Below are 12,462 nucleotides of genomic sequence, written 5' to 3'. Positions count from 1 at the left end.
CTTGAACACCAGCCATAGGAAGGTGGAGGCAGGAGAAGATGGAGTAGCTGGCGTGAAGAAGGGAAAATTATCCAGAAGAAAACGAAGAAGAGACTTGTAAACTGTGGGTGGTGAAGCGTCTAGGTCTGCATCCGCATCATTCTCTGAGGAGATTGGTGATAAAGACAAATCTTGAACAGGCTTAAAGGGAGGAGCTTTCCTAATGAAGCTCAAGAGCGACAGTTGTTCCTTGATGGGAGCAAGAGAGTGGTTGTCTGATTCCAAGACGAGAACTTGTCATCCAAGAGAGGACTGCTGAGGGTGAATCAAGTGTCTTGATTCAGATGGCACTTTGAATCCTTGGGAGAGAATGACAAAGGAGAATCCCATGGGTGTGCAGGCAACTGAACAGAGGCAAAAACAGAAAGATCCACACCATTGCTGCACGACAGAACTGTCGATGGTGTCCTTGTGATGCTTGACCGGTAGGGGAGAAGTAGGAGCAGAGTCATCCATGTACCTTTTCAATGGCTAGGATGAATCAAGGAAGCGTCTACGACCCCCATGATTTGAGTTTGAATCCAAGCTAAACGACAAGCAGCAGACATACAACAACATGCCTGTCCAACAGCAGTTGGTCAAAGCCTGGGATCGACAGAGGGGCAGCAACCCGTGGGCAAACCCTACCAGCCTCCCTTGGACCTCCGGTATGTCTTCTTGGTGCAGGGGAGTGGGACAGTGATCTTTGCCTAGGAGCACCAACAGGACGGGAAGCCGCCACCTCCACTAACATCACTTACATTCTATCACTAGACACTTTATCGCAGGAAACTTTCTCAACCTTATCTATAAGAACAGGTAGGGACGCCCCTATCTCCGACACTGAACTTACAACTAAATTAATCTTCTGATTAAATGGGAGCTGAGCATTGGATATTCGGAGGAACAGAAGAAGGACTGAGGATAGGAGAGGGATTATGTCTAGGGGTAGGGGGAAGAGCCAGACAGGAGTCTGTCTTAGGCTTACTCAAAGAAGCCCTACTTTTGGCACGAGCAGCCGCCTTCCTAACCCTATTCTCAAATTTATTAAGGTGAGACTTGAGCATCTTCCATGTACTATCATCCCAATCCTTGCATTCAGAACAATTAACCTCCCTCGAACATAAGTATCCCCTACACTGAATGCACATGATATGTGCATCTTAACAAAACTTAGTCTAGTCTTACATACCTTGCTACAAAGCGAAGACTGGAAGCACTAAAATTTGACATAAGTAAACATGAAAGAAAATAAGCTAATTGTAAAAGCAAGCCAAAATAGGTAACAGCTTGAGAAAACTAAGCGAGTATATCACCAACTTTGGCATAGAACAGCCAGCAAATCATGAAAGCAGGAGTGCAGAGATCCACATATTGTTGGTTATGCAGCATAAAATAGAATGACACGCTGGCTTCTATCGCTCCCATGCCAATGGGGGGCCTATCACCCCCCTCACTTTTGCAACAGTTGCATTACTGCAAATTTTCATGCAAGCATAATTGTTAACTAAGTATTTACTTGGTAAGTTACTTGTATACAATTAAAGATTACTAAGATCAACAAAAAATAAATAAATAAATAAATGTGGTATATAACTTTTTAAACTGGCCATCAGATGAGGACTAGTCCTTAATTATATCAGACACTGTGTCTGCAGAAAACGTCCTAAATTAAAACAGATATTGTTTGCAGAAAACAAACCAATAAAGTTTCCAAATGCCTAAAGTTTGACATATCAGTTTTTAGCTAAATGGCAAAGGTGGAAAACAAATACTGCGGACAGCAGCCTTGTATAGAAAAAGAATCATAGCTGCAGTAATAAGGATAAGTCATGGGTCCATGTCATAGCAAAAACTCTATGGATGACGTGCCATTTGAAATAAAGTTCATTCTCAAAGCCAAATTCCCTAATGATTTAATTTCTTACATGCAATATGCCGTAGATGGAATATAAACTTTTATAAAATCATTAAAATGAACATATGAAAAATTAACCATATCAAAGAATTAGACCTACCTGCAGCTAGTGAAGAAGCTCCTACAACATGGACATCTGCATCTACAGCTTGCTGAGCCACTTCTGCAGGAGTCTAGAAAAGAAAATGATTTTGTTATCCACATTTTCCTTGAAAAGAAACTTTTACCATTTTGGTAATTCACTAAAACTCCTACAACTACAATACTGCTAAAAATATATGTTTGGCGCCTCAGCATGTATAGAGATGGTAAGGCATATTAAACCTTAACAGCACAATTAAGAATCTGTTTTAAATAATCTTTGACCTCATGTAAAAAAAACATGAATCATTGATCACAATATTTATCTATCTTTGGACAGTCAAAATATTTTCAATACTTATTATAACCAAACATTTATCACTCAACCTATCCTCCTTACTACACATTTAAATGACAAAAATTTTATGTCATCCATTTTCTTTAATTTGAATTCAATATACATTCATGTCTATAAAGGAGCAGTTTTAGAAATCACCCTACTGTCCAATTTTGTTTCAACAAGGTTCAGACCTTGTGTATACACCCCGTTACATTCCTTGCTTTAGAAATTCATAGATTCATCTCTATTTTCCACTCAAACATCATCCCCAACTTTAACTACAAAATACCTAAACGAATCTATATATTCTATTCTTCCACCATCAATGTAACTTAAGCCTATGTCAAAAATTGGCGATTTTTGATCGCGACTGTCGTAATGGCTGGGTTTGGCTGATTATTGCAAAGCGCTGAAAGATTATTTGGAATATAAGTAGGAAAATTGTTAAGATAAATTGGAGCTGACTAGGGCAGACAGTTTATCAAGTCTATAATATTTGTAAAGTTTATAGATGTGCAAGGTGACGTCGTCATTAAGATACGACAGGCAGTGACCAGGGCTGGCATAACAAATTCTAAAATGCTAAAAAGTATCATGAATACTGAGCCTGCAAATGAGCGAATTTCAGGGGGTGAAAAAACAAAAAAAGGTTGAAGCAGGTTTTGTGGGGTAAAATTTGACCTAGTTGCTGAAAGTTGATTTAAAAGGAAGAAATATGTAGTAATTAAATTTGAAAGATATTTAATAATATTTAATAAAGAACTATGAAATTGAGAGAAAGAGAGATGATTTGCCCATATCTGGAAGTGACAAATCTTCTATAAAAATATGAATAAGTGCTCATCCAAAAATATAGGCCAAACATTAAATGAAGTCAGGTGAAAATCTCATTAATAACTTATCTGCGAGATCTGAAAATATGCAGAATGCTGATGACATGACTTCAAGCATTTGTGATAAATCAGGTTATAAGAATACTAGGCATTACATACAGAACTGTGGCCTAGATATTAAGACTTGCGTTAAGACTCACTATTTGAGAATCAAGATAAGTTACAGCTAAAATGGAAGGCGTGTAATGTGCGGTTTTTTGCGAGGCAGATATCACTTCACGACGTGTTATCATCATCATAGGTATGGTTAGGGCCTATATGTAAATATTGAGTTTGGTATGGTCACAGAGAATTCAAATGCCTTGCTATAGAATCAACGATCCAGGGTGTGGCAAATGACCAGCAAATTAGTAAGGAACGCAGTGATATAGTAGACGTGGATATTGATTCCGGGTGGTGGCAAATAAAATGAGATTTTACAAATATTAAGGAAATGGTAATGGAACTTTGAAATGAAATGAAGATAGGAGCATATAACTCAATATTAGCCTCTCGACGTCAGAGGTGCTGTGAAAGTGTTCTATACAGTAAAAGAGACCGAGTTTTCATATCTGCTGTAGTATGTTATTCTACATATGATGATACCTACTGTATATCATAGGAATGATTTAACTGTTACCAATTTTCAAAGTCTGCTACTCTACCCCTTTCAAATATCAGTACTGGTCAGTACGAATTGCATTTAAACCGTGGAAAAAACTACAGTACGGCCAGCACTGAAGAATAACGAACATCTAAAAAGTTTTCTGTTTTTGCAGCATCAGAACGAATAAGATAACAAAAATTATACAGAGAAAATATAATGTATCAAAATGTTAGTCTATGTTACGACACGAACTAGAAGAAATTTACATCGCCAGTTGCTATCTAATGTCTTACCACATCAGTGGTGTCGAAGCGAACCCAGGGGGTTGATTTTACACGACAACAAAATATGTTTTTTAACAGAACTGTTTTTCGGTAACAACTTCAATATTTTACTATTGCTAAAAAATCAATTATACTTACATGAAATAAAAGGTATTTGAAGGCTAAAGACCTTAAGAAATGTTAACCCATTTTACCTTTGTAAGGGTTAACATTACGTGGGTGAGAACACAAGGCTAAAAAAATTAATAACTCCCGTTTAAACTAATAAATACAAGCAAAAGCTTGTCTTTTTTTTATAATACAGTGATACTCATAACGAGAAAACCAAAAAATTAGGAACGTTCAAAAACAACAGTAAGAACTGGAACGCAAAAGACCAAAGTAATATGGACGAATTCGAGTCTCAAATGTTACAATGTTAATCAACAGCTTTGCTAACGGTTTAACTATACGTAGTCTGCGATAGATAGCAATAATTAATATACATTCCAACAAACGTGGAAATAAAATAAAAATTACTTCTGTGGTGTTACAAAGCGAACACTTCAACGTGCGTGCAAAACAGTTTAGCGCTCGAACCATGCACACATTTTGAACAAGGCCAAGGTGGCGTAGAAGTTTCATGCCAACCTTGTAAAATAAGTACCCCTACTTAACCATAACACAAACGATTGCGATGCTTACCCGCAATCCAAATGTAACCTGCCGTTATCCTTGTCACATGAAATGTTAACTACAGTTAACATAGTTGTAATGATAAATAAAAAAAAGGACACCATTGTAACCAAAACAATGACCAGTTTAGTTGGTAATACCGATTAAGATTGCAAACTACTGTTCAAGTGCCTGGCTGAACTACCTCTTATATTGAGTCAACGAGACTTCATATTCATGTCAAAAGTTACAAACTAAACAGGCTCTAGATGTCACGCGAAGAGGCATTCCAGAGAACTAACACCGAATGTCACTCCCCCAAATAGTTAGGCAATTCCGCAAACAAAAAGGTACGGCTTATGTTTAGGTGACTTGGCGGCCTAGGCACATCTTGAGCACATAACTATATTATAGAGCTATTGATGCCGGTCAACATTTCCTTGATGGTCCTTTTTTTTAGATGAACAATATTGTAGACAGCTGTCTTGGCCTCACGTAGTCAGACAGGGTTGACTAGGCTATAGGCTAGTGAACTTTAAAATTGACTAGAATGTAACCTAACTGCGAACATTAGTAATACCAATGTAAGTGAAACAGTCGGGTTTTTTTTATTTATTTATCTTTTTAGCACTTTTTCATGAGTAAACCAAACATTTCTGTATTTCTACTACCCCATGTCCAACAATCCCCCGCCCCTTGGATGCCAATGTTTATCAGTAGAGGAAACCCGCAGTAGTAACTGAACTTCTGCAACACGACTGGTTTTAAATGCATAAATTATTTCTAGAAATGTAAGCATGACAAATAAATATGACGGACATATAACTTAACCAAATATAAGGTGCTTGGTAGTGGCCTAGGATGAAGGAATTCCCTACCTAACCTAGTGTAGTGTTGTCAGTAATAGCAAAATTAATGGGTGCACCCTTACATAAACCAATAAAGAGGGTCTTAACTACCTAGCCACGACCCAATACGTATTGTAAAATGCTTACCTTAACTTTTTATTGAGGGTCAGATATACAGTGAAAGCTTTGGTTATTTACTGTGGTCCTTTGAATATTGCAAATTTTCAGAAAATGTACTAAGGGAAACTGCAGTTCAAACAGGAAGAAATTGCTTGAATGAAAAAAATACTTGATAGTTTTGGCTTCGATCTACCAAAAGGTGGTTTTAAGTTTTGAGTTGGCGTAATATTGGTATATGACAGAAATAAAGTCTACTCTACATTCAATTATGAAGTTACCAAAGTTTGAAAGGCTTAAAATTTTGTTCCCTTACACACAAGTTGCTGGTACAACCTATTTTGCTGGCACAGAAGGAACAGTGAGAGCAGAACGAAAAGGTGTGAAATAAGAAATCAGATATATATAATATATAGGATATATATATATATATATATATATATATATATATATAGATAGAATATATATAATATTTATGCGTATAAAGGGATGTAAGACTTACTGAGACAAGAGATCATATAACCTATGAAGAAAAATATAGCAGAAAGAAGCCATGCAAGTGCTGTTTGTTGTCCACATGAATTGAGACTGAAAAATCCCAAAGTTTTTCTATATTATTTAGTGAATGCAGCAGTTATTAATAACCTGTTTCTCGATTTCCATAAAAGATAAAGGCAAAAATGACCATCTTTTACTTAATATTTACTAGTATTGTTAAAATTGCTACTGGTAAGAAACGTATGGCAAATCACACATTATTTAATTAGTTTATAACTTGTGGTTGTATCTTTCTGTGATTTTTTAGTATCCTCTGTTAAGCTGAGAGTCTGGTTATTTTAGCCTTCACATATACTAAGCCATAAGTTAATTGCTTGTCTGTTGTGTTTAATTTCTGAAAAATCTAATATGGTAGGCTAGTTATGCCATCTGACTAATCTTGACTAATATGACTGTTACAGTGTCAAGTATAATAAAATACAAGGGTAAAATTAGGCTTTAGTTATTTCAAATGAACCTTGACTGGAAATAAGCCCAAATTCAAAAAAGAATAACCAAATTTAGAATAACATAATTTCATTGGGATGGGGGGGAGGGGCACTCAGGGAATATATTGGTTATTTAAATGGAATAAATTTTTCTTAATCCAACCTGTTATGCAAAACCTTAACTAGGCTGAGGGTTTCCAAACAGTGACTGAAGAATTTTTTCAAAACTGTAATCAGCACAGATACTTAGAAACTGGATTTTTTTTTTATTTGGATACACAAAATGAGTGAATTGTAGCAACTACAATGGTGAGATGAGCAATTGAAAAATAAACTGTCAGAGAAACTGGCAAAGGGGGTAGTGTCTTTTCTGAACCCTCTCCCCAACTTACATAGTACTTTAAACTTTATGCTTACCTACCTACAACTTTTGAGGATGGTTCTGTTTGGCTACTTTATATTCCATTGTTTCTGAAATCTTGCTCAATTTTGGTGCTTAGCCTTATTCTATTTGTTAGAGCAAATAACCATTTCCAACTGAGGAGACTGCTCTGGCAAAACTCTTTAAAATAACCTATAAATATCCTATGAGCATCCTACCCATTCATTCCTAACCCTTTGCTCTCATAGAATCTGTAACCAAGTTATCTAGACGGAAAGCTGCCTTAAGTTATAAAGCTGATGGGGCTACAAATAGACAAGTGTTTATGGGATGGGGCTACAAATAGACAAGTGTTTATGGGATATAATGAAAATTAATTTTTGCTTACCTATTCAAAACTTTTTAGATCTTAACCAACTCATAAATTATTTCATTAGTCAATTCTGGGAAAACTGAATTTTATGTAATATATACGGCCATTGTACAACACTGACCCTCTTGAGAGTCTAGGGGGCTAGGGGTGGTCCCAAATCTGGTCATGGTAAATCACACTAACTGCTCACTGGCTTAGTAATATTTGCTGTACATTTATTTTTCATTGTATGATGGGAGTTATGGTGTGATTTTTAAGCTGAATACCTGTACATGACTGTATATTCAAACACAAAACAACAAAATTAGTCACAAAGACTAGTTAAAGTTAGCTGAAGTTATATATAGACAATATCAGAATCTTAATGGTTGAGAATATGAAGTCATCAGTCTTAAAAGAGTTAAACTGTGACCACTGTGGAGTTTAGGGGACAGTCTCCTGATCAAGTAATGCAACAGGAAGTACAATAAAGATTTTTTGTTAATAGAAAAATACATCTCCCTGTCATAATCAAAATTGGTTATGTATTTTTAAAGAAACTTTAAAATGAATTATTTTTCTATAAAATAAATTATTTTTCTATAATCTTATTAACACCAAGAATCCTACAGACACTTACCTATCAGCTTTATCTAACTGTAATAATTCTAAGTAGTTTAGTTTAAAATCATGTTGTTCCTACTAAAGTACAAGCATATAAGTTTCACAGTATATATATGAGCATCTTCAGTTACAGATATAGATGTGATTAATGCCTAGACCACCCTCAAGTCAAGACATCAGTGAGGTACTGGACTTTTTGACTTCCTGCTGTTAAAGCTTCACTATAGTACTTTGACTTGGCTGATTGACAGCTTTCATGATTTCCTGAACTCTGGTTTACATCTGTGCCTGTAAATTGAGTGCTTATTCATCTTTTTGCCAACTCTTAATGTTGACCCTAGCTTTCGTACTGGTTCTGTTCTCATTATTCTCCCCCAAGCTGCTCAAATAATGGAGGGATAAGCAAAAACTGTGGATGCCTGAGCTGCACTCTTTCTGCTCACCTACTTTTGTCTCATGTGGTGCACTGCACACATTACTTGAGGTTCATTGCAGTGTCCCTTTGGCCCCTAGCTGCAACCCCTTTGATTCCTTTGCTGTATATACTACCTCCACTCAAGTTCTCTTTCTTTCCAACTTGTTATCCTCCCTCTCGTAACAACTGTTTCCTAGTGCAACTGTGAGGTTTTCATCCTGATACACCTTTCAAACCTTCTTACCCACAATTTCCTTTTGGGCACTGAATGATCTTGCAAATAGCTAGAATCCGTGAATACTTAGAACCTCTATAAAAATGTTAAGAACTGCCTATTTTGTTAGTTCAAACTGCCTATTTTGTTAGTTCAAACTCAAAAAAAAAAAACTAAAAATGCTTATTACTTGGTTTTTTAATAGTTTTATCACAAAAAGTGCATTTAATCATAAAACTGATATGAAAATACAGTAATTTGTAGATATTTTTCATAAAAAAATACAGCGAATATGTAATTGTTCCTACACCATATACAAACCTTCCATCCTTTACTAAGGATAGATTGCAGCTTAGCTGAAACTACCGGCTAATACATTCTTTTATATAACGAGGTAGTAACTACCGGGCCGGTAGTTACCTGCCCGGCAGTGGGGAAGCACCGCCTCCCCACTAGCTCACTGAGTCGTCACTTTGATTACAGCCAGCAGAGGAAAGACTCTCTTACGCTTTCACTGGCTTGTTGAAATTATTCATAACATTCTTTTTCTCTTTCTAGGTGAATGCAAGTATGTCTGATAATATGGTTATGCGTTCCTGCCCTGGTGTCCCGGGCCGTAGGCGTGGGACTTTCATGAGCAGGATTGATAGAAACCCTCACTCCCTTTGTCCTTCTTGCAGGGGGCATTCCTGTACATCGGAATCCCCTTGTGAGGAGTGTCGTACCTGGTCGCCTGCTGTGGGTTGAGTATCGCCGGCGGCGAAGTAAGAAGAAGAAAAGGGATTCTTCGCCTTCGAGTTCTTCCTCGAAGACTAAACGACCTAGACCTTCTGCTTCCTCGTCCGACACTCGTCCTTCGGGACCTTTGGCGTCTCACTCCTCCGTGAGTGAAGCACATATGAGCGACAAATTAACTTCTGGCCAGCCTTTGAAAGAGCGAGACCTGCTAGTTTCCCCTGGTGAAACGGGAAGGCCTGGCCCTTCTAAGGATGAGCCTTGTTTTTCAGTACGTGTTAACGATGCCCTTTGTGTTTTGTGACCTTCATTGGACTTCCTGGTCTGCCGTCGAAGGAGAGACTTTTGTCGGCACTCTCCCCTGGGAAGACGCCCTTCCCTCTGCGGCACAGCCCCCCAGAGCCCTGCCCTGAGGAGGCTCTTTTCGACGCTGACCAGGTCCGTCCTCCTGTCTGCCCGCCCTTGGGGTTGCGGGCCCTGCAACTTCGCCTTGTCCCTGGACAAGGTCCTTGGACTCCTCCTGACATACCTTCTTCAAGAGCCAGCAGTGACTCTCAGAGAAGTAGTAAAGACTCCTCTCAGAGACGTGCTGACGCGCACTCTCCTTTAAGAACTACCAGACCTTCATGCGTAAGCTCCTCATCTTTGTGCGATGCTAAGGTACGCACAAAGGAGCGTTAGTTGTATTTACTCTCCTCCACAATGTGCGATGCTATGGCATGCACAAAGGAGCATTTGTTGGATTTACTCTCCTTCGCAATGAGCGATGCTATGGCATACGCACAGGAGGCTTCGCTAATTGAACGCTCCCTGCAGTGCGTGATGCTTCAGCATGTGCACAGGAACCTTCATTGGAGAGAGGTCGCAAAGAAAATGTCTCCCTCTCCGGTACAACGCACCCCCATCTACACCAATGCGTGCGGCAATACAGTGAGAACTACTTCCTGATGCGCACCGTGTTACTCCTGGACAGAGTGCTCCGACAGCACGCATCATTGCGCATGCGTCCTTTAGACAGCGCTCACCTGTAATGCGTTGCTTCACTGTTGCCTCAGCAACAGAGTAAGCGCTCACCGAGACACCCTACTGCCCATGCACGCTAACGCACGTCACCAGAGAATTTTTCTAAACACACCAGCAGGCGCTCTTGGTCTCCAGTATTACGCCCCAGACGCACTCCTTCAGAACGCTCTTCTTTGTCTACACACACAACAAGATGCGCAATTTCACCTGTAGAGCATCAACACTCTCCAGCTCATTCTAATGCATGCGGCTATAGGCATTCTCCCGCACGCCAATTTCCATGCCATTCGCCTGCACGCTCTTATGCGTATTCAGAACTTGTGTGCACGCCCACACTGACACACTCTTGCTCCTGCAGATACACACGCACCTGTAAAACCTTTTTCCTCTGTTTTTTTTAATGTTTCCGGACAGAAAACAGAGACGTCTGAGTACAGTACCTGTCCTCGGAACTTCCATTGTCTGCTGCTCCTCCAGAGGTCCCATCACCTCGGGATCCTTGTAAAGCTGCAACCCAGCCTTCCAAAAGGCAGTCATATCAGCTTTCACCATTGATCAGAGGTTGTTGTTCCCCTTCTCTTCCTCAAGAACAAGGCCACAAGCGGGCTCCTCCTTCTTATGACCTTCCAGCCCCCCTTCCGATTCCTCTTGAGAAGGAGAGCAGTTAAAGGGATTTACTCTCCCTACACTGCCACGAGTGCTCAACTTCAGGCGAGAGGCGCTCTGGAAGCAGGCATCCCATGACGACTCCTTACAAGTCCAGACCTCCAACCTCTCAAGGTTCTTGATCTCCAAGGGCTCGTTCCCTTGTAGAAAAATATCATATCTTGCCCATCGAGTTCGAACCCAGCCGAGATCCTCCTGACAGGGCTCCAACAGTGCTTGCAGAGAGGGCTCCATCTCCCCTCTCTCCTCCAGCTTTGCCAGAAGCAGAAAGGCATCCTCCAACTCCACCTTCCCCCTTCTTGCAAGGGACTGTCTGACGGGGACATAAAGACCTTTGGAAGGCAGCGAAGAATCGCTCTCATGATTCCAAGCCCCCAAGGGCTCCTGTGGCTCTGGGGGCCTCGGCTCCCGGACCTTCTGCCACCCTTCATGAACAACTAGAGACTCGACCTTCTTCTTCAAGACGGGACCCCTCTCATTCACGCCAGGGTGCGTCAATGCAGAGGGAGGATGATTTTCACGAGGCAACTGACGATTCAGCTGGCTGCCTTCCGGAACCAGCTGTTCCGGAAGATGCAGCAGCTGAAACCACCTTCCAACTACTTCTCCGAAAGGCCGTATGACAGCAGTCGGCCTTCTTTGTCGCGCCCCCCCGGGGTGCTCGGTCACGGTTTGAGCTGCCCTTGTCATCCCTGACAAGGGAGGCTCTGACCAAGTCAATAGACAAGTTTCAGCAAGGAAGGATTCGCAGTGGGCATCTTGGTCCTCTATAAGCTACTTCCTCTGCTTTCCAGAAGCAGAGGAAGTACTGTGGCCCAAGAGGCTGAGACTTCACCCTTACCCATAAATCTGATGATAACGTCATCGGCACCTTGAGTTTCACTCCAGACACTGCAACACCGAACATCAACGCTCTCTTCCCAGGAGATGTCGCAGCTCGAACAAACCACAATGGCGGTGTTGCAAGCAGCTTCATGGTTGGACTTTTGGGGTGGCACAGTGGGCTTTCTTGCCACCTGTGAGACTCCACAACGGTCTGACAAGCAAGTGGACATGGCCCGTCAGCTCCATGACCTTGTTTTGTCAGGAGGTAAAGCTATGGAGTTCTTAGTCCATCAGCTTGCCAACCTCTGGGCCAACCTGGTGCTGAAGCACAGGGATGCCGTCTCATCGAGGCTTGATTGAGCTGTGGACCCTCAGGATGTGACTGACCTGCGGAATGCCTCACTTCAGGGATTCACCCTCTTTCCATCTTTGGATGTAAACAAGGTGATCGGAAACTTCAGGAGAGCAAGCCTGGATTCTTTGCTGCACTGTGCAGCATCC

General features: G+C 40.5%; 2 protein-coding genes across 2 annotated transcripts in view; one reads left to right on the top strand and one right to left on the bottom strand.

The window, feature by feature from the left end:
- Nucleotides 1-12,462, bottom strand: part of LOC135221892 (methylmalonyl-CoA mutase, mitochondrial-like) — a 169,835-nt gene that overhangs the window by 23,793 nt on the left and 133,580 nt on the right. The window contains exon 15 of the mRNA XM_064259869.1: nucleotides 2,037-2,109. Within this exon, the coding sequence (XP_064115939.1) occupies nucleotides 2,037-2,109 (73 nt within the window). The remainder of the gene's footprint in view (nucleotides 1-2,036; nucleotides 2,110-12,462) is intronic.
- Nucleotides 4,852-12,462, top strand: part of LOC135221891 (uncharacterized) — a 31,437-nt gene continuing 23,826 nt past the window's right edge. The window contains exon 1 of the mRNA XM_064259868.1: nucleotides 4,852-5,124. The gene's annotated coding sequence lies outside the window, so the exon portion shown is untranslated. The remainder of the gene's footprint in view (nucleotides 5,125-12,462) is intronic.

Source organism: Macrobrachium nipponense, chromosome 3, assembly GCF_015104395.2.
Source record: "Macrobrachium nipponense isolate FS-2020 chromosome 3, ASM1510439v2, whole genome shotgun sequence".
Classification (NCBI taxonomy): domain Eukaryota; kingdom Metazoa; phylum Arthropoda; class Malacostraca; order Decapoda; family Palaemonidae; genus Macrobrachium; species Macrobrachium nipponense.
Note: the sequence above shows the minus strand (reverse complement) of the source record. Positions and strands in the feature narration are given on the sequence as shown.